The sequence below is a fragment of the Hesperophylax consimilis genome, chromosome 10 (genome assembly GCF_061612785.1).
Source record: "Hesperophylax consimilis isolate HC1 chromosome 10, BYU_Hcon_1.0, whole genome shotgun sequence".
In the NCBI taxonomy this organism is placed as follows: Eukaryota; Metazoa; Arthropoda; class Insecta; order Trichoptera; family Limnephilidae; genus Hesperophylax; species Hesperophylax consimilis.
The window spans coordinates 37,950,975-37,971,898 of record NC_142845.1 but is presented as its reverse complement, the minus strand read 5'-3'; the positions used below and the strand labels follow the sequence as shown (position 1 = coordinate 37,971,898).

The 20,924-nt window shown below is 34.6% G+C and overlaps 1 protein-coding gene across 2 annotated transcripts in view; it reads right to left on the bottom strand.

Moving 5' to 3' along the window:
• LOC149420725 (uncharacterized) overlaps positions 1-20,924 on the bottom strand; it is a 499,238-nt gene that overhangs the window by 38,190 nt on the left and 440,124 nt on the right. Inside the window, exon 3 of one of the 2 annotated variants that reach the window (XM_089636924.1) lies at positions 14,126-14,313. The exons of the other annotated variant lie outside the window; for it this stretch is intronic. Within the exon in view, the coding sequence (XP_089493050.1) occupies positions 14,201-14,313 (113 nt within the window). The 3' untranslated portion in view covers positions 14,126-14,200. The remainder of the gene's footprint in view (positions 1-14,125; positions 14,314-20,924) is intronic. 2 annotated transcript variants of the gene reach the window in all.

Sequence of the window (20,924 nt, the reverse complement as noted above, 5' to 3'; positions counted from 1 at the left end):
AGCTGTCTTTATTATTTACTTGTTTCTTCTTGGGAATAATGATTAATAAGTATTTATGGCTCAAATATTGTTCCAATATACTGTCAAATTACCCATTTGGTAACTCATCAGATAATTTTTTTCTCTTTCTATTTGAAATATTTTGTGTTTGTATGTAGTATTACTTTATGTTTGTGATTACTCTATGTATGCTTCACTCAAATGTAATTTTTTCTCTTGTGATTGGACATACTTTTTTTAGTAACCCGTGGTTATTAAACAAACTATTTTATTTAAATATCAAATGTAAATTGTTAACCTCGATACAGGCTTAGTCCTGGTGAGGTTGATTTTATGAGGAATAAAGCATTTTTTTTGTATAGTGAGATGCAATAAATAAACAAATAAAGATTGAACAATTCAGAAGCATTATTTAATTCATGTTGATTTCGTGCAAATGAATGAACAAATCATTTTTAAACTTCCGCTTAGCTGTAATATAATGTATATTTACACAATTGATTGCACAGTGTTAACCGGTATAAAATAAAGCTGTTTTCACGCTGGGACCAGAAGAGGGATGGCTGGTGAGAGTGGTGAAGCTCCTTTGCGGCCAGACAATAGCTTTTCCTCGCAGCGCCGGAGACTAAATCGTATAAAAAAGTCAATTTTTCATACCGCAGCAAACCCCTATTCATCGCCCAACATTTTTCAAACACTTCAGATGCAATTTATCACACGAAATGTATGCAAAGTCGGAGAGGATCACATCAGGCAAGTTTGTAAATGCATGCTTTTGAAAATAAAAGTGAAAAAAACAAATTCTACTGTTAACAAATTATTATAAGCATTTAATTACTCGCCTGAAATATCCATCCAAATTGAAAATATCTCCCGTATAAAAATAAATGCCGAAGACGGGAATTGAACCCCCGCCTTCGGGTGTCCGGTCAGGTGCTCTGGACCACAGAGCTACTTCGGCTTATACCCAACCCGCCAAATAATTCAATATGTACAAGTACTTTAATCGACAATTACTGCTTATAATATATTTTCACCAATACAAAACCATTTTTTTTAGAAAGTCTTTGTTAGTGGTGAATTTCCCACTAGATGGCGCGGAGATATATCATATCTACATTTGTTGGTAAAATATTTTGAATTGTCAAATATTATTCTTTTTTTAAATATAACACGTTATTATAAGCAATAATTAGCCGCTTGAAATATCCATACAGATTGAAAATAACTCACGAGTAAAAATAAATGCCGCCGACGGGAATTGAACCCGCACCTTCTGATGTCCTGTTCTGATGTTATTTTTACTCCGGAGTTATTTTCAATTTGTATGGATATTTCAAGCGAATAATTATTACTTTTATTAAATTGTTATGATTGATGTAGGTACAGAAAGTTACAAATAAATACAACAGGTTTTCAAGTACAAAAAATTGAAGGTCTAAATTTTATTTTACAGGAATAAATAATTTTAAATAACAAAAATCAAATTATCAGATTTTCCGAGAAAAGACCCGGATTTGAACCGGAAATCACTAATTATGTCACTTGGTTGGGATTTTCCGAGAAAAGATCCGGATATGAACCGGGAATCACTTATTATGTCGCTGAGTAGATTAGTTATTATGCCAGATTATAGAGAAAAAACCGGGATTTGAACCGGGAGTCACTTATTATGTCACTTGGTAGAGCTATGTCAGAACTATGAACTATCTCAGAACTATGTCAGATTTTCAGAGAAAATACCAGTATTTGAACCGGGAATCACTTATTATGTTACTTGATAGAGCTATGTCAGAACTATGAACTATCTCAGAACAATGTCAGATTTTCAGAGAAAATACCGGGATTGGAAACGGAAATCACTTATTATGTCACTTGGTAGAGCTATGTCAGAACTATGAACTATCTCAGAACAATGTCAGATTTTCAGAGAAAATACCGGGATTGGAAACGGAAATCACTTATTATGTCACTTGGTAGAGCTATGTCAGAACTATGAACTATCTCAGAACAATGTCAGATTTTCAGAGAAAATACCGGGATTGGAAACGGAAATCACTTATTATGTCACTTGGTAGAGCTATGTCAGAACTATGAACTATCTCAGAACAATGTCAGATTTTCAGAGAAAATACCGGGATTGGAAACGGAAATCACTTATTATGTCACTTGGTAGAGCTATGTCAGAACTATGAACTATCTCAGAACAATGTCAGATTTTCAGAGAAAATACCGGGATTGGAAACGGAAATCACTTATTATGTCACTTGGTAGAGCTATGTCAGAACTATGAACTATCTCAGAACAATGTCAGATTTTCAGAGAAAATACCGGGATTGGAAACGGAAATCACTTATTATGTCACTTGGTAGAGCTATGTCAGAACTATGAACCATCTCAGAACAATGTCAGATTTTCAGAGAAAATACCGGGATTGGAAACGGAAATCACTTATTATGTCACTTGGTAGAGCTATGTCAGAACTATGAACTATCTCAGAACTATGGCAGATTTTCCGACAAAATCAATTACCGTGTTAACCAAATTACTACCGTGAAAATGCATCGAATAATATCGATGAATACTGTACATTGCAACACATTTTAAAATTGGTAGAATTTTGTTTATTATGCAGTAAAAATACATCCAAATTACCCATTAAACAATAACTTCAATGTTTACCAGATTTCCTACCTACACTCAAAGCTGAACCAAGAGACTCCATATCGATTGTATGTGTGTGTACATTCTGCCTTCATGAACGTTATCTAAGCTCAGTCTCAAAGCCGTATGGATATAACTGAGAATAAGCTGGACTGCGTTTGTGAAAGCGGCCCCAGTTCACAACGTTAAACCATTATTATTATTGTCGGCGTATGGGCTACTGGCTGTGGGCTAGGGGCAGCAGAAAAAACTTCCCGTAATTCGTGCCCGAAGGGATATTTATGAGGAAAAATTTCTGCATGGGAATTATTTATATCTTCAAGAGGGTCCGCGGAGGGAAAAGAGGATGCTTCCGGTATGCGAGTGAGGGCTTTCAAAATAGAATTATTGTTAGAAATTAAGGGTTAGATGAAAATTCGTCGGGTGGGGAAAAATAAAGGGAAAAGAAAAAATAGTTACATTTTTCATTAGAAGAAGATTGAGGACGGGTTATTTCACAGAATTTTAACAATTCATCAAATTTCGAGGTTAAAATTCAATTTCTGCGAAAGTTTTCTTCAAGTTCTGTGTTATTATTGGATAGTAACAGCACTTGAATAGAACTTTCACAAATCTTGAATGTTTATGAATTGTTCAAATTCTGTAGAACAACCCGTGCTAAATTTTTATTGTCTTCTTAGTGTTCAAAGATGCAATATTAATTGTAAAAGGTTGGGAAGTTTTACAATACGTTAGTAAAGTTCTGCTAGGTATTGTTGTAATATAAATATTTTTTAAGGGACTGAAAATGGAAAAAGGAACATCTTTTTCAAGATGTTTCTATCATCAATTGATCGGCTATTAGTTGATTTAAAAGTTCTAGTGTAGGTGTAGTGTAGGTGAAATAGCTATTACAGTTGTAATAATGGAGCATAGGAGTTGTCATATGAGCAATGAAGATATTTGGCAAATTACAAGAATATATGAAATTAGAAGAAAACAAAAATAAATCAAAACTTAAAATATGAAAATACGTGATTAATTTGTTAAAAAAAAAGGTTTTTCACAGGATTAGTAACTAGGTGCGTATATAAAAAAAGAATCTTATTATATCTCACCATTATATAGATCCACGAAGTATCCAATGATTTGTTTCTGATTTAAAATTTTAAAAACATTTTAAAATACTGCGCTCAAAAGTCAAACGACCAACATCAACTGTTAAAATTAAGGAAATCTAATAACGGCGAACATTTTTGTAACGCTTATTCAATCGACCGCAAATAAAACTCCAAATTCACAATCCTCCAAAAAGCTAACGCAAGTATTGCTTTATTGAGGCGGCAGCGCAAATTACAAGCGGTGCGCCGATTGTACGGGGTAATTTGCGGCGGCCTCCGAATGTGGCTACAGTAGGTACTGTTGGCCATACGGTGCCATTGTTTATCTGCTGGCCGATAGGGGTGGTCGCTAGTCCCTAGCCACTATCCCCAGCTTATCTGGGGGTGGGTCATCACACTTGTTGTGCGAAGATACAGCCTGATTGATGGTGGCTCTCCCTTACAGACAACTCTTTATAGATCTGCTCGAAGCCTGCAGCCAAAATTTGATTGATGAACTTAAAAAAAGGATTTAAATATTGAAAATTAAACGTGTACAAACCCGATTGTTTGTGAAAAATTAGAAGTTGTTTTTAAAGATTTATGCCAGGAAGTTAGAAGTGGAGTAGGGTAGAAAAAAATCGTTCAATAATTTTTAAACAATCCCGATCTTAAAACACCGTGATTTTTTTTGTATTATCAAAGTACCTTAAACACCTGTACTTTAAAAACTGTTATTTGTTTATTTATTAAACCCCATTTTAGGGCCTTTTACATACGAATAGGAAAAATTATATCGTATTTATTATACACAACTGTCTCAGTCTTTTGTATTTGTTAAGTAATATACATCGGTAATACGCTCTTTACCCCACTGTCACATTAAACCCGTTTCGCGTTTATCAATTTATATTGATTACGATGTTTTCAATAATGGAACTGATTTTGAGATCGTTTTCCTTTTCTGCTTGTCTTTAAAGGACACGGAAATCTAGTGAGACGCCAATAAAAATGTACGAAATTCGAATGGAAAGGAAATTTGAAATTCGCGCCACTTTTTGGCTTTTATCGCATCTTTCAGTTAAATACATTCCCATTACGGCGACGCGGGTACCAAATAAAAAAAGGATTTATCAGGAAAATATATTTACAAAACGTCGACGATTTGAGGATTGAATAAATCTGATGGCAGGAAAAATAAATCATCCTCGGGCGAAATTGGAATATCTGTGATCCAATAGAGACGCTTATTGGGACCGGCGGCGGCGGGTCGAGACGCTCGCGACGCCCGCGACGCCCGCGACACGGATCGGGGATCGTCCGGGCCAAACTTACCAGTGTACGAAGTTCACTGTCAAATAAACAAACATGAATACACACAAAAAATGACGGTAATCATATATTCAACATTGAAATAAATTTGCCACGAAATCTTTCAGAAAAAAAAGTTTGATATTTTTACCCTTCCACTGTTATTATGTAAACATATAAAAGCACAACACAAAAACAATAAATATATAAAAGCACTACAAATCTACTGATACACTTTCTACAAAGACAATAAAATCCTTCACCTTTATTAGAGACCTGCATTAAGACAATTTTATAGCGTAATGTTTTCATAGTTAAAGTGAAAGCACAAATGTTTTTATTGATAAAAAAAAACTATATATTGCACGAAACCGATGCAAAAAACTGTTTATGTCATAATTTTCTTAAGTTGTGGAAAAGTGCACCACATAATTTCTGGAAATAATTTTTCAAATTACTAAAATCTACAAACAACAACGACGCTCTTGCACTGACGGATTTTACCGTATTCAAATATAAGTATTAGTGAAGATATTTTTAATTATTGATATATCATGAAGCTTGTCTGATACGTTAAGTTTAAGATTACAGACAGAATCATAGTACTTACGGTTAAGCACAGAATTGTGTGTAGGTTCAATAAAAATTTAACACATGATTTCCTGACTTCTTAGTTGGCACTTTCCTCCTGAGCAACCCCTTGAAACCACCCCCAACCCCACCCCCGCCCCGCCCAGAGAAGTCCCGCCATTCGTTTCCTATATTGTCATGTTAATGCGACAGCGGTGTAGGAATACGATCATATGAGATCAATCGGAAAACTGAATGCGAACGAGGAATTTGATTCGATGAAAGGATCAGGGATTGTAATGAGGGATAGAAGCCGAGACGGTGTGAAAGGGCGTTATTATTGGAGTGAGATAGAAGTGTATTTTACAGACGTGCTGGCTTTTGAAAAATATTTTTCTTTGATCCGTTTATTGAAGCACTGTCCCACTAAAATCAAAGCGATGCAAGAAGCTAAAAAGAAATCCCACTAGAATAAAGTTTTTAGAACGACTAATAGTCCTTTATGTGATGTTCAGAAGGCTTTTTATCCTCAGTTCTTATTTATCTTGTGATATTTGTCAAAGTTTAAAAGCTTGACCCGAAAACTACCATTGTGTAATGTGCATACATAGAAAAATATTGTTAACGGAACCGAGGTAAATAGTCGGTGGTCTGTATTCGTCTCGAAACATTAAACATTTTTGCAATTATATCTAAATGTTGAAACGAAGCGTTGTCTGTTGTCACTAACACACGACTTTCTCATTGAAGTTATTTCATACATACTTTTCCGACTAAGACCTGGGAATTACACTTCCAATTTCTAGTCACGCGATAGTTCAGTCGCAAAAATAAAACTCATTGTTTCAAATACAAGTGCATACACTTGCGACTAAATAATCGAAGCTATTAAAAAAATCCAACCGGTTATAAATATGTTGTCATTTTACCGCAATGAATAACACCTCCCTTATACCCTCACTTGCGTCAGTTTAGTCGCAGTTCTGAAGCAGTCTTGACATACTTATTAAAACGCAACAAAAACTTGTATAAAATATCTCACAACGAATCTACATACTTATGAAAGAAATTGAAAAGAGACCAGCTCTTTATAATAAACAATTAAAGGAATAAAGTGACCGTAAAGTTAAAGAAAAACTGTGGTCTAAAGTGTGAAGTTTGTTTATTTTGTTGGGACCAACTATTCCCTATTCGTCAAAACTACTTATTGTCATTCGGTAAAGCTGGGAAAAAAATTGCACGGTGCTCACATAAATCTTCAAATAACTTATAAAACTGTCCTTTAAGGTTAAACGCAAAAATCTTATGTTATAATATAATTTAATTTCATTTTGATCATACTAAAAATGAAGTAGTAGACTACTTGCTACAACACGGCGCAAGTTAGTGTAGCAAGAAGGGAAATATATTTAAAAAATGTAACAAAATATATAGCAGTATTTATAAAAAACAAAACTTTCGGGTACGTAGATGGCGTTAATTTTTTTATTTTATTAAAATACTCTTTTTGTAATTTATGTAAAATGAAAATGAATAAACAGTTTTGTACGCAAACAGACTTAATTTTTATCGAGAAAGGCATACGAATACAATATTGTATCGGTAATTCAATCCAGTATTGCATGCTTTTCCAAGAAAGAATTGAGTTTTTATACGGAGAAAACTATTTATTCATATTCTTGTTGCGTATGTACGTAAAAAAACGCAAAAGAATAATTCGTCTTAATATTTTAAAGCGTAACAAGCAAAAAATTACATGCTTCCTCCATTTACTTCTCGTCTGTGGCAAAAGAGCAAACATTGGTAAACTTTTCAAATTCAGAGATTTATTTATCACAGTTTTTTGGTCGCCGAGACTAGAAATCGCTAGAGGAGGCCAAGCCTAAAACATGTTATTTCCTTGGTCTTCTCAACTCTTCTTTCGGCATCTCTCATTCTTCCATCAGAATCAACTTAATATTTATTATTTTTACACGAAAAAATAATCGTTTAAAGTTCAGAGTTTTGAGATAATATTTGAAAAACATATTACCGGAAAGTTGTTTGAAGGCTGAAGTTTTTCCAGTTAAGTCTTTCAAAAGATAAATTTACATAATATTTACTTCAAAATGAATTCAGTTTTTACTCGCTTCTTTTCTGTAATAAGCTCGAGCAGGAGTTAAACTAATACTTAAGTATTTTAAACGTGGGTACATAAATGATAGAGTAGTATCCCTTGGATTAACTTATCCTTTATTCAGTATCTCATTTCCTTCTCCGGCTATAATTTATCGAATTAGTCGAGTTAACAAACTAAAACTACTATTGTGGACAGAATCCGATACACTCCGATAAAATGAGATTAAATAAGTTTCGGCTGCTTAACTTAGAGAAAAAAAGGTTTTTGTCGACATTTGGGGCGGAGAAGAACAAAGTTTGTAAGTGCCGGTGTGATGGGACCAATCATTGCGGCGAGAAGTCCACATTTCTACTGAATATTAATAGACTTAAGGTAAAACTTCTTAAGGTGAGGATGAACGATTAATATTTCAGGGATAGAATCTGTGACAAATCAGAGAGGGCTAAATTACACCTACACTTTTTTAAGAATTTCAATTATGAACTGCGCGATGAAAAAGTTGTAGGCGGTAATTGATTTTATAAATGAAAATAGCTTCTACAAGTTTATGAATTATCGATACAAGGGTTTCGCACCATGCAAAATCAATACTAAGGTGATACTGACTTGTTTAATGTTAACTTAGTGAATTTTGTGGATCATATTAAAAAGGCTTGGGCATGTTGAGCGAATGAGCGAAGATAGGAGTGTAAGGAGGATATATGATGCAAATGTGAATGGTAGCAGAAGTCGGGGACGCCCGAGGAAGACATGGCACGATCAAGTGAATCAGATACTCGAGTCGGGCCATGTCAAGAGTCAGAATAATAGAAGAGTATGTATGAGACGATGTATGAATGTGAATGAGGCAAGGAGTGTGTGCCAAGACCGAGTAGTTTGGCGGTCCGTCCTCTCTGCCTACCCCTGCGGGGAAACGGCGTGATGGTTAGCTAGTTATATTAAAAAGTTCTTTTTGAATCTTTGTAACACTGTATTTTATAAATTTTTGTTTCTTATATTTTAATTCACTATATATTCATGTTTGTTAGATTAAATTGCTACACCGATAAAGTTTAAGTAATGTGAAACTAATTGGTAAATTTAAATAAATCTGTGGTTTAACAAGGTTTTTGTTTTCATTCAATAAATATGTATTTAAGCAGAGAATCTTTTAGCTAAACCAACAAAAAATATAGAAGTATAATAAATTTTTTGCAGTATTTTACGTCTGAAATTTCTACTAATAATTTTCCGCTCTCAATACCATAACCATAATGGGCTATGTGGAATTGAAAAAATCATGAAAATGGAAAAAAATAAGGAAAACGTCATATTGTTTGTTGGGTGTTGTTCAATCTAAATATCAGTGCTCAGTGTAGAATAAAACAATGATTTGGTCGCCGCGTAATCACGAAAATAACAAAACAAACAACATTATGTAACTTTGATTATAAGAACAAGCATTGACCGCTACGCTCAATCACGATCTACGCTTATGTAGTTCTTATCCTCGTCTTGAAATTGGATGAACAAAATGACATAGGTTTTTGCAGCTTTTCCCGAGACAATGTGGCCAAACAAGAACACAACTCCGGGGGTAAAAATAAAGCCACCGCCTCAAAGGAACAGGTTGACCTTTCCATGTTGCTCGTGGAAAATAACATTTTAATATAAAGGATTGCATCATTTACATTTTTCAAACAATATTCTCGAGTCGCCGGAACAAACAACACTTTCTTCATTTTTGCGGCAATATTACAATGGAATTTATTGAAATTTGAAACATGAAAAGGCTATAAAAACCTACTCATTTTTGTGAAACCCTTTCTCTCGAAAGTTGGCTACAATCAAGGCAAATCATTATTCAGGTACCACCACTCCAGGAAGCGTTCATTGGATAACCAACACCTCTGCCATAGATCAGCCCAAGAGGTTCGTTACGTTTGGTGCTTTAGCAGAGGTGCCCGGGTGAGAGACTGGATTGGGGTGACCCTTTGACCTCTCCAACCGATCTCTCTTGACCGATCAGCGCCATGATGAAGGAAAGATCATACGTCCATCACTCCTGGACACACTGATTCCTAGATTCCTACCCATCCCTCATACCCTTTCTTTCCCAGAAATTCCTCTCGTTCCTTTCCTTGATAAGACCCTCCACACAGCATCCCCTAAAATTAAAAAAGCCCTTATGGAAATTATTTTCCTTCGGGCCTCCTGTATGGGGTTAATATAATTTTTTTATGTCGGATAACCGTGTTATTAAGATACTTATTTATTTTTTAATTACGTAGGTATTTGGAATATTTACAGTTAATAAACAAAGTGTAGATTAGATTAAATAAATAATATAAACTTTACGAATTAAATAGATTAATTTAGATCGTACTATGTTGGGTAATTAAAATATTGCGCTCCCAATGGCACTCATTGCTTTACTCATTAATCAATTATTTAAAATAACACACAAGATCGTTAATATAAATAGAATCTACATTAATGTGACAAGCTACGTTGAGAATGGGGAAGATGAACACATCTACGCTTCTGCAAGACGGGCAGCGGGCGGCGGGCGTCGCGGCGCGCGTAAGCGTCAGCGCCTCCGCTAGAACGACGCCACGTGTATAGTGTACACCTACTGATACACGTATAGCCGTGGAGTAAATCTCTGGGAAGTTCCGTGAAGTGCCCGCCCGGGAACTATATCTCACGATGTGTGTGGTACAGAAGCACAATGCCGAGGTGATACAGAAACAATGGTTCTCTTGTAGCGCTGATTTATCGCGCTGAATTATAAGGGGCATCTCGGATTTGCATGTTCAAAATTAGGTTCTGTTACAGCTCACCGAAACAAAGGTAAACAAGACATACAATTCTATTTCCAGTTTAGGGTGATTGACATTTCGAGAACTTTTAAATCATGAATATAATAATGTTCATTGAATTGATGGCTATGAAGGAGCCACACTTTTATGTAACTTTTCATGAGCTTGATTCATTAATAAAATACTGTCAGTAGAACACAACTTAACTTTAATTTTGACAAAGCAGGGTAATGACTTAATGGCAATCCTTTCAGGGGCTTAGAAAAAATAAGTTATCGTTCCCATAAAAATGCTCTGAATATTCGGATTTATAATGTTGTGGCAATTCTAATTATTCAAATACATAAAATACAAAGCATGAACTTTCCGAAATTCGGAACGAAATTCGCTCAACGTTGGTGTCTTACATTAGCACGAGCAGAGGTACCTTACCTTAACACGAGCGGCGGTACCTTACCTTAGCCCGAGCGGAGGTACCTTACCTTAACACGAGCGGCGGTACCTTACCTTAGCACGAGCGGAGGTACCTTACCTTAGCACGAGCAGAGGTACCTTACCTTAGCACGAGCAGAGGTATCTTACCTCAGCACGAGCGGCGGTACCTTACCTTAGCACGGGCAGAGAAAAAGTGTGCGGCTACAATCAAGTTTTAAGCTCATTTGAGAATAAACATAGCTTTGAGAATATGTTTTATTTATGAATTCACCAAATAGCTACTGAATTTGATCACAAAGTTATTATGAACACATTAAAATACCAAAGTAATAGAAGAAAGATTACAGAGGAATATGTTTGTATTTTTGACAACAGGTTTTTGCTTTAATTGTTGAATATTTATAAGCAAGTTGCCTGAGCTTCAAAATGGCACAGCGTCTCGAATAATCTTAATATAAATGGCGCCCCTTGTTGCTTCTTGCACGATGAGCTGATAGCTTTGTGATTGCGCGAGGTTTTATGAAATGCAAATGGGGCTTTAATTTATTTTCTTTGCCCTGCAACGGTGTTTAATGGAGTATTCATTAAGTAATTAAGACCTGAAGCCGGAATCCGTCAGCCAGAAGATTCATTAGTATATGCTTCAAAGCAAAATATTAATAAATATTCCTAATGCAAAGATGATATTATAATTTTTGCATTTTATATTTGAAAATTCGCATGTATAAATAGACTGGCTTTTCTATCCGGCGTCGCCAAAGATTTTTAACTTAAAGATGAAATTGTCATACTTTTGTTTTACCCCTGTTCACGATGAGAGAGAACTAGGAAATCCAAACGGAAAATGATGTGCCAATTTCACAACACCCGAGCACCGTTATTCCACAGTTTTTGCTGCTTTAATCCTGTTCGGTTGTATGCCATTCATTTTATAAATATTTTTTCAATTTATTTGTAGGTATATATTAGTGATTAATGCTGTCGTTAGTGTAGTGAGCATATTTAATTTGTATGTATCGTTATTTATTTGTGTTCTTGTATCTTATTGGATTATTTATTTATTAAATTTTGAATTTTTGTAATTTTTTAGCCCGCTTTTTAGTTATTTGTTATAATTTGATGTTAATGTGAAAATCTGTCATTAGATTTTATTTTGTTTGTTTATTATTTATAAATGCAAGAAAATCTGTTCGTTTTCCCAAATAAACAAACCAAGAAACTTCAATTTTGTAAGCCTTATTAAAGAAATATAAATGATCTAGTTCATATAGCAAGAGACCATTTGCGAAAGTAAATGAGTGGATAAATAAAATACAATTGAGTTGGAAAATTTAGAGAAACTGTATTTTGAATATAAAATGATGGAAAGTTATGACTCTGAGCGCTTCTCGCGAAAAGCAAAACATGGCTCGTGTTTTTCTTTTAAAATTTTCCGTAAATAATAATATATCCAGTGTTCCTCTTTTATGATACACACTTATTTAAGATGCTTTTAGCAGAATAGCGAACGGCATTGAAAACTTCGTGGATTCAGATTACGTTTTTCTCATGATAAAATCAAGAAGTTTACAACCTATGAGATGATGAACACTCGAAGGCAGAATAAAAATGAATATAATTCTTGGAAATCTGTGAATACCCAACTAAATATTTACTAATTCTCTTGCTGGAGTATTCTGTGGTTGTCGCTTTAGACTAATTATTTAGTAAGGTTATTTTATAACAATTGTCACCTTAGCCCATCGTCCCGACCACCTTGTCCTTCAAACACTGAAAGACAGAATGAACCTGAATATAATTCATGAAAATCAGTAAATACGCAACTTAATATTTCTCTTGCTGTAGTTGTCGCTTTAAACTAATTATCTTGAAAGATTATATTATAATAATGGTCGCCTTAGCCCGTCGTCCCACGGGTCGTAAGCAATCGACATAAACCAAATGCTGTAAGACCCTGCGCAGAAAAGTTCCACACTGAACTGGGCTGCAGACCGTTACCTTACTATAATGAACTTAATTTTCGGCGCAGGGTCTTACGACACTCGATTGATGTTGATTGCTTACCCACCCGTCGGACAACGGACATATTATTTATTTACTAATTGATTATCTAGCTGGAGTAATCTATGATTGTCGCTTTAGACTAATTATCTAGCTGGAGTATTCTATGATTGTCACTTTCGACTAATTATGTGGCTGGGGTATTACTTTGATTGTCGCTTTAGACTAATTATCTAGCTGAAGTATTCTAAGATTGTCGCTTTGGACTAATTATGTAGCTGGAGTATTACTATGATTGTCACTTTGGACTAATTATGTGGCTGGGGTATTACTTTGATTGTCGCTTTAGACTAATTATCTAGCTGAAGTATTCTAAGATTTTCGCTTTGGACTAATTATGTAGCTGGAGTATTACTATGATTGTCACTTTGGACTAATTATGTGGCTGGGTATTACTTTGATTGTCGCTTTAGACTAATTATCTAGCTGAAGTATTCTAAGATTGTCGCTTTGGACTAATTATGTAGCTGGAGTATTACTATGATTGTCGCTTTAGACTAATTAGATGCTTATACAGAACCACCGACTGCCTCCGTAGTAGACGGGTAAGCTGCTTTACTCTGAACCCATTAATGGCGGGTTCCTAAATAAAAACATAGACTTGTGCACCTCATTGCAGAATGGAAAGTACTCTCAATGTCTTGGTGAGGGAGAACATTCAGAATCGATAAGGTGCAGTTAATTGCCGTAGGTAGCTTGGTTTCATGATTTAATAATAATAATAATAACATGGAATTTATATAGCACAGTTTAGTGTCATTTCACTTCAAGTGCGGTACGGTAATCTTTGAAGTATTGTCCTTTCTTCTTCCTCTTCGCTCTCTTATCCCTAAGTTTCCTTTTCTCACCTTATATCAGTCTCGCGACAGTACCCAATGGTGATTCCATAGACTCCGAATAGATAGAAATCATCTTCGACACCCATCACATATTTTAGATAGTACAGAGATAACAAACGCGTGTCACACACCCACCACAAAAAGAGAATCGTAGAATATTTATTAGCAACGTGCAATGTTAGGCTTTCAATGTTAAAGGTTTGTTAGTTGAAGCAGAAACCGCATCAGGTTGGTAGGGGTGCTTACCTGGTGGACTGTGGAGTAACTATGGAGTGTGATTGTGTTAGCACCAGGTGCTGTGATAGACTGGATAGTGTAAGGTTAGCACCGCTGATTTAGGCACGCCCTGCATGTCTCCCGACCCCTCCTCGGCGCGTGTGCGTCCTTCGCTTCCGGGCTATTCTTTCTCCGAAACGTATACCTAACAAGCAGACCTGGAAGGAAAAGGACGCCCGTTCTTCAAAACCGAATTTACAGCTTTTCGGCAACCCTGGCGGGTGATATTCGCATTCTCAATAGCTTCGTCCAGACGATACGAGGCGGGCATAAGAGGCAGCCTCGTGTCGTCCGGGCAAAATTAAGTTAGTATAAGGACACAGATATTTAAATTATACAACAAAAATAATTTCTAAAATGAAAAGTTTTCTTCAAGTTATAATATGCAGTTTTACTTTTGTGACTTGTTGATACTAAGAGAAAATCATGGTTTTTCAATATGATTTATATTAAAATGTTAAAATAATCCAATAATATCTAAAATATACATTTTCAATTAGGCGCATTTCAATAACGTCATTTACTTAATTTTTTACGTAAAATATGACGAGTTTACTAATTAATGACAGCGGCTCAATTTTAGCGTTAATACTTCATGAGCACGAAATGACCAGTCCATATGAGTTAAAATATCTTTATTTCGAAAATATAAGCAGTTCCCTAATAACGACCAGGAGCTCAGAATAAGGTTGGTGAGAGTTCGCAAAAGCGACAATTACATTATCTGGTATATTCGCGGGAGTATCCGCTCCCCCGGGGGCTCCCAGGAAAACAGTTCACTGCTTGCGGAGGTAGAAAGATAAGGTGGAACTGGAACTGGAACTGGAACTGCTCCTGATTCGTACACTTCAGCGCACTGGATGCAACTGAAAACTGCTACTCTTCGCGTCACCAGAGATTTGCTGATAGAATTTTGTGGAAATTTTTAATTAAAAGATGGTAAAAATTAAAAATAACGTTTATGATAAGCTTATTTTTTTGATATGCTGTTAAAAATTCAAACAGAGATCGTCGCCTGAGAACTGTTGAACAAAAAAAACGTTGTTTTGGGCAATCTGCTTAAAAAATTCGCTATTTTTAAAAGTGCTGTCCTGAGATATTTGGTCATAAAAGTAAAATTTCTTTATGTGAGAAATATACTACTATATCATTGAATAAGAATAAGGTACCATGTAAAGATACTTGTCTTAATAAAACACTAAAACTATTCATTACATATTTTATTGATGCCAGTATAAAAGTGTAAATACGTCAGTGTGCACTCACTATTAAGTTGTATAAATTTTTTATCTATTATTTGTCTCAATTAATATCTTATCTATGGATATTTAAAAAAATGCCTAATGTCTTCAATTTTCCCTAAATACTACCTTTATAAATATTGTACAAGATATTTAACATGTTTTAATTTTACAGTGAGTAAGTCTCAATCTATGTTTTGTTGAGATGTCCATTACAGTTCTCAGACGATGATGTAGAGATGATAAACTGAGAGGGCGAAAAATCGTAATCGGTTACGTAAAGTTGTAGTAATAACTTCAGGACCAATATAATAAGGGATTATCATTAATCCAGCCTGGGTAAAAAGGCATAAACAAACACGCAATTGGCTGATAAGAAAAAGTCGAACTGTTCAAAGATAAAAATAGACAAACATTCACAGGTTACGTGTTAAAATATAAGGATTCCTCCGCAAACATCATTATAAACAGAAAGTATCACTTAGGCAATAATGCGACACTTGGCTAAGAGAGGATTGAGCCAGTGGACCCGACATTTTGGAACAAGATTAGAATGTAGATTGTGCGCGGTAAAAAGGGATGTATTTAGGGGAAGGTAAAGACGTGGTACATCAATCTCAATTAAATTGATTGCTACAAAACGAGAATGTAACAGAAATCGTTATGCCTAATAATTTCAAGGTCCAATCAATAATTATGAAAATTATTTGATGTGCCATGAATTTTTGAACGGGAAATCCGTTCGCTCAGGCACTCGGAATACAAGCCATTGTAATTCCCAATGAAATAAAGGGACAAAACGATTCTGCCAACCAATTTATTGAAATACGCCTGATTCTTTAGGAAATGAAAGTCAATTTAAAGTAATCGATTAAATAATTCTCAAGAAGGTACTTAAGAATAATTGTTATAGAACTGGAAATATTACTTGAATATTCATTGAGTTGGAGTTGTCCCTCGTTCTTTGGAGACTAATAATTTATTTCAACGCTAAATTGGTTCACTGAAAATTTAGTTGATTCCATTCGGTAGACCGATTAAAGTCAATAGCCTGAGATGATTTATGTATTCATCAACGAGAATGGATATATCCTCGCCAGACCTTTATAACTTGCTTTTGGCTAAGTTTTAATTTGTTTTCCCCTTTGTCTTAAAACACATTAAAAACCGATATTGATTTCAAAAAGGAAGGAATAAGGAAATTCATTTTGTTATGTAAATAATGCTAGGAAATGATAACACAAAAATAATACGAATATTCCAAGAAATACGAAGTCACGAAGTAAACTTTTTTGATTAGCTTTCACTGGTTTTTGTTTCTTTCTTAAAACACACAAGTAGATTTGAAGCAGTGTTGAAACAATCATTAAACATTTTTTTCAGTGCCATTTTTGGTTGTAGTTCAGATTTTTGATGTCGTTCTTTAAAATATTTGGTATCGAGAACGCGGGAAACAAAAGAGAATGTTTCACTTATTAAGTGCGGAAAACATTCCATATTTCAATTTCAAAACGGGGAAACATCCCCAACATAAACAATGCCTTACTTTATAAATGGAGCACTACATTCCTTATAAATAGAAACTGTAAATATTTGAATGTAAAGCCGAACGAACCAAACTATAGTAAAAGTTTGCTGGATACAAACCACTATACCAACTGAGCTGATGAGACCTTGGTCTCTCCTTCGGTCATATTTAACTGTATTAGTAGTATTAGTTCGAATTGAATCTTGCTATCATACATAAAGATAGCAGCCAATAAAATTGTACGGAGAGAAAATGAGGATTAGTCGTTCGTATTTTTTTTTTCTTTATTCATAAAAATATATTTGGATACAGGTTTTTTACATGCTTTTCGACTACCACACTAGACACATGTCCGTATTATGGTAGTCGAAATTTGTGTATAATTATATAAATGTAATACATGATTCATTCAGTTGTAAAATCGGTATAGGTTAAATAGGTTTAACTGAAAATAAGAAAGCGATGAAAATAAAGATAAATTAAATTATTATTCGTATGATACAGTTAAATATGGCCAAAAGGGATAGGGTCCCATTAGCTAAGTTGGTAGAGCGGTGCCCCGGCAAGGCGAGGGTTCTGGGTTCAAGTCCTAAATGCGACCGTATCTTTTTTTCCGATTTTCCTGTTTCAAATTTTCAAAGAAACGCTAAGTTTGTCTTCAATAATTAAAAATTAAAAATTTTAACGTAATTATATTATAATTCCTTAAGTGTAATTCCTGCCCCTCAATCATTTTCATCTTGCACCATGCTTGCAAAATATCATCAACGACGAAGTAAAAGTTTAGATAAGTATAAAAAAAACTCACCAACAGACACTCTTCTTTATATATAGAAGATTTTTAAGAGGAAACGCAGGCGACTTTTTGTCCATACAAACGTATTTCCTCCCTGTATTTTGACAATAGTGAAAATATTTAGGTTAGTAGTTAATAAATATAAAAAGACAGATGAGTAGGTAGGTAGTTAATAAATATTAAAAAAACTAAGTTTTTTTTACAATCAAACGTAGGTACATGTATTTATGTGTATTGCGAAGTAATAAGTAATAAGCACTCAACAATGGTAGACGTTTAATCAACAAAACACGTTCCAAGTAAAATAACAGCGTAATATACCTACATTCGCCCGTAAAAGCGCACTAACAGAATTTGTTTTCCCTTTCATTAAAGCTCCATACATCTAAACGAGTACTTAATTTGCGTGAAGCGAGTACTTTATTTGATAAACACGTCCAAACTTCATCAGCACGGAGGTTGGAGGAAGGAGGCCCGTTAAATGAAAACTTATAAAATACGCAATCTTCCGGTTAAATGAGCGGAAGGTCTAACAGGAACAGTATAACAGCTGTTGTTTGGTTTAGTTTAAAACCTAAAACCCACCCGCAGGAATCAAAGCGGCTTCCATTTCGGTAAAACAGTTTTTGAAACACAAAGCGGTTGCTCCCAGCAAACTGACGGCTAAATCATAAATAAGATGTAAGTCAAAACATTAAGGGCATAGTGAGGAAACGACTTAATAATGGAGGTGTTTGTACATTCTAACAGGGCAAGGAAATACCTAACTAGGCGGTCGGGTCGGTAAACAAGCACTAACCTAATTTTATGCCTTGAATGTACCGGGTGGAAGCGCGTTAATTGTCTCCATTTATTTTTAAACATTTCCCCTTTATGTCTTCGCCCTTCGTCTTTTTGAACCCTACCTTTATGGTAACATTTTATAGGCACTTGTATGCTCATAAACAGTATGTTTGTGTTTTAAATTACACTATTTATTTATTTATCGTAATGGGAAGCAATGATAATAACAATAATTTTCAAAATTGTTTCGGATTAATCTCAAGAGTGAGAATAACCTGCATTGGATAGATGTTAAAAGTGAGAATAACTTGCTTCGGATTAATGTCAAAAGTGAGAATAACTTGCTTCGGATTAATGTCAAGAGTGAGAATAATTTTCATCGGATTAATATCAATAGTGAGTATAACTTCACTCGGATTAATGTCAAGAGTGAGAATAACTTGCATCACATTAATGTCAGAGCGAGAATAACTTACCTTGGATTAATGTCAAGAGTGAGAACAACAGAACCAGAAAAAATAATTATATTTTTAGAGTTACATTTTTTACTTTATCACTGTCCGACCCTTGTTTGTTGTTTTTGTGTTTAATTCGTAGAAAACCATTTAATTTGTTTTTAATCTAATTATAATCAAATTTAATAATATAATTATTAAGTTCTGCAGTTGCAGCTGTTTCGACTTTCAAGGCCTAAGGACCAAGGACAAGGACAGTTTGAAAATGGCCTTGAAAGCCATCATTAAATTAAAAAAATTTAACAAATATTCCCATTTTGAATTTATTTCATTAACCTCCGCTGTAACTGTTTACCTACCCTTCCTATAAGATTTTGTCTCCATCTATTCCATCCTCTTTCTATTCTATCTCTTTCTCTCACCAATAAGGTTCCTTCTTTCCTATTTGTATCTCGTATATATATATGTGTCTCTGTATGTAATTATCTTTAGTTAATATAATAAGCCCTGACGAATATTGAGATAAGCGAAACCCGGTTGGCTGTCATTATTAATTCAAATAAAAAGTGGTGTATTACAAAATGTGTTTTTTCAATTAATATATAATGTCACACCCCAAAGTGTTTGCTTCTTCGAAAATACTATTATTCTTTCCTAATCATTGATCATTCTTGCAAAAAAGTGCTAATAATTTTATGCAAATTTGCAAAAAAAGTGCTGTACCTAGCACGTAAAACAATCCATTTTCTATAATACCCACTGATTGGATATTTATCTATTAGTGTTTGATAAAAGAATCAGTAAAGTTAACTCGTTATTAAAGCTCGCAGAAATCTTTCAATGGCAGAGTTAATAAATACTATTTGTGCTGAGAAGTGTATTAGAAGTGTACCTCGGTAGGAATGGTGTTAGCTAGGTAAGATTTTCGTCGATTTGAAATGCCTCAGCGTTATGATTAATCACTCCTTCGTCACGTTGGGAAAACTTTGCCGTTGCCTTCACCGGTGTTAAAATGATTGACTAGCTTTTGTTTAAAAGTCAACACAAAACTGAACCAGTAACAACTAATAACTTACGAAATTATATTCGGCATGATTGACGTTATACAAGTTCAAAGGAACGTATATTAAGGAGAAATACACTGATTTCCTTTTAATTAATTTTATAAATTGAAACGCTATAACTTTGATTAAAAATAAGACGAGCCGAACGCAAATACATAATACAACATATTTTGTAACGACACGTGGCTGTGCTGAAACCGGTTGGTAAAATTAGGTACATAAAGCGCCAGCGTTACATTTACTGATGTTCCAGTACAAAGTTAATGATAACAATTTTGGTAAGCCGGTGATTTTGAACATTTCTACGCAGTCGTTCCGAAACATATTGTAGCGTTATTTGTTGCCTAAGGAATGAAAATCTGAGGTAAGATCAAATTGTTCTGTAAAATTATTATAAAACAGATTATTTAATGTTGAATGGGATATCAAAGGAAAACGCGGTTCGCGAGTTCCCGTGGGTAAAATTCTATCTAAAGCCCACTGAATATGCATGTTATACCGAAATAAGGTATTGTAAACGTGGTTCTATGCATTGTTAAGTTCGGGCATGATTCGCGGTGAAGACTTGTTTGCATCTACTTACTGTAGGTTTTAGAATACATTGAGAGAGCTTTAAGCTTTAACATAAATGTTACGGAATCTTGAAGACATTTTGATTGATTAAACTTATGATTTTGTAGAAGTAATTTGTTCAGCGCAACGCATTGAAAGTTGAAAGTCGATCTCAATCTTAACAAAGTCTTCCTTTTTATTTTAAACATAACTTAATCTTAAAAAAAATAAATTAGTGACTGTCTCGCTGAAATCCTGTGAAATCTCAGCAGGCACAGTTTACAACAAAAAAAATAAATTATACGACGAACCGCTGGATGCAATCTGTTTGCCATAAGTTGATAATAATA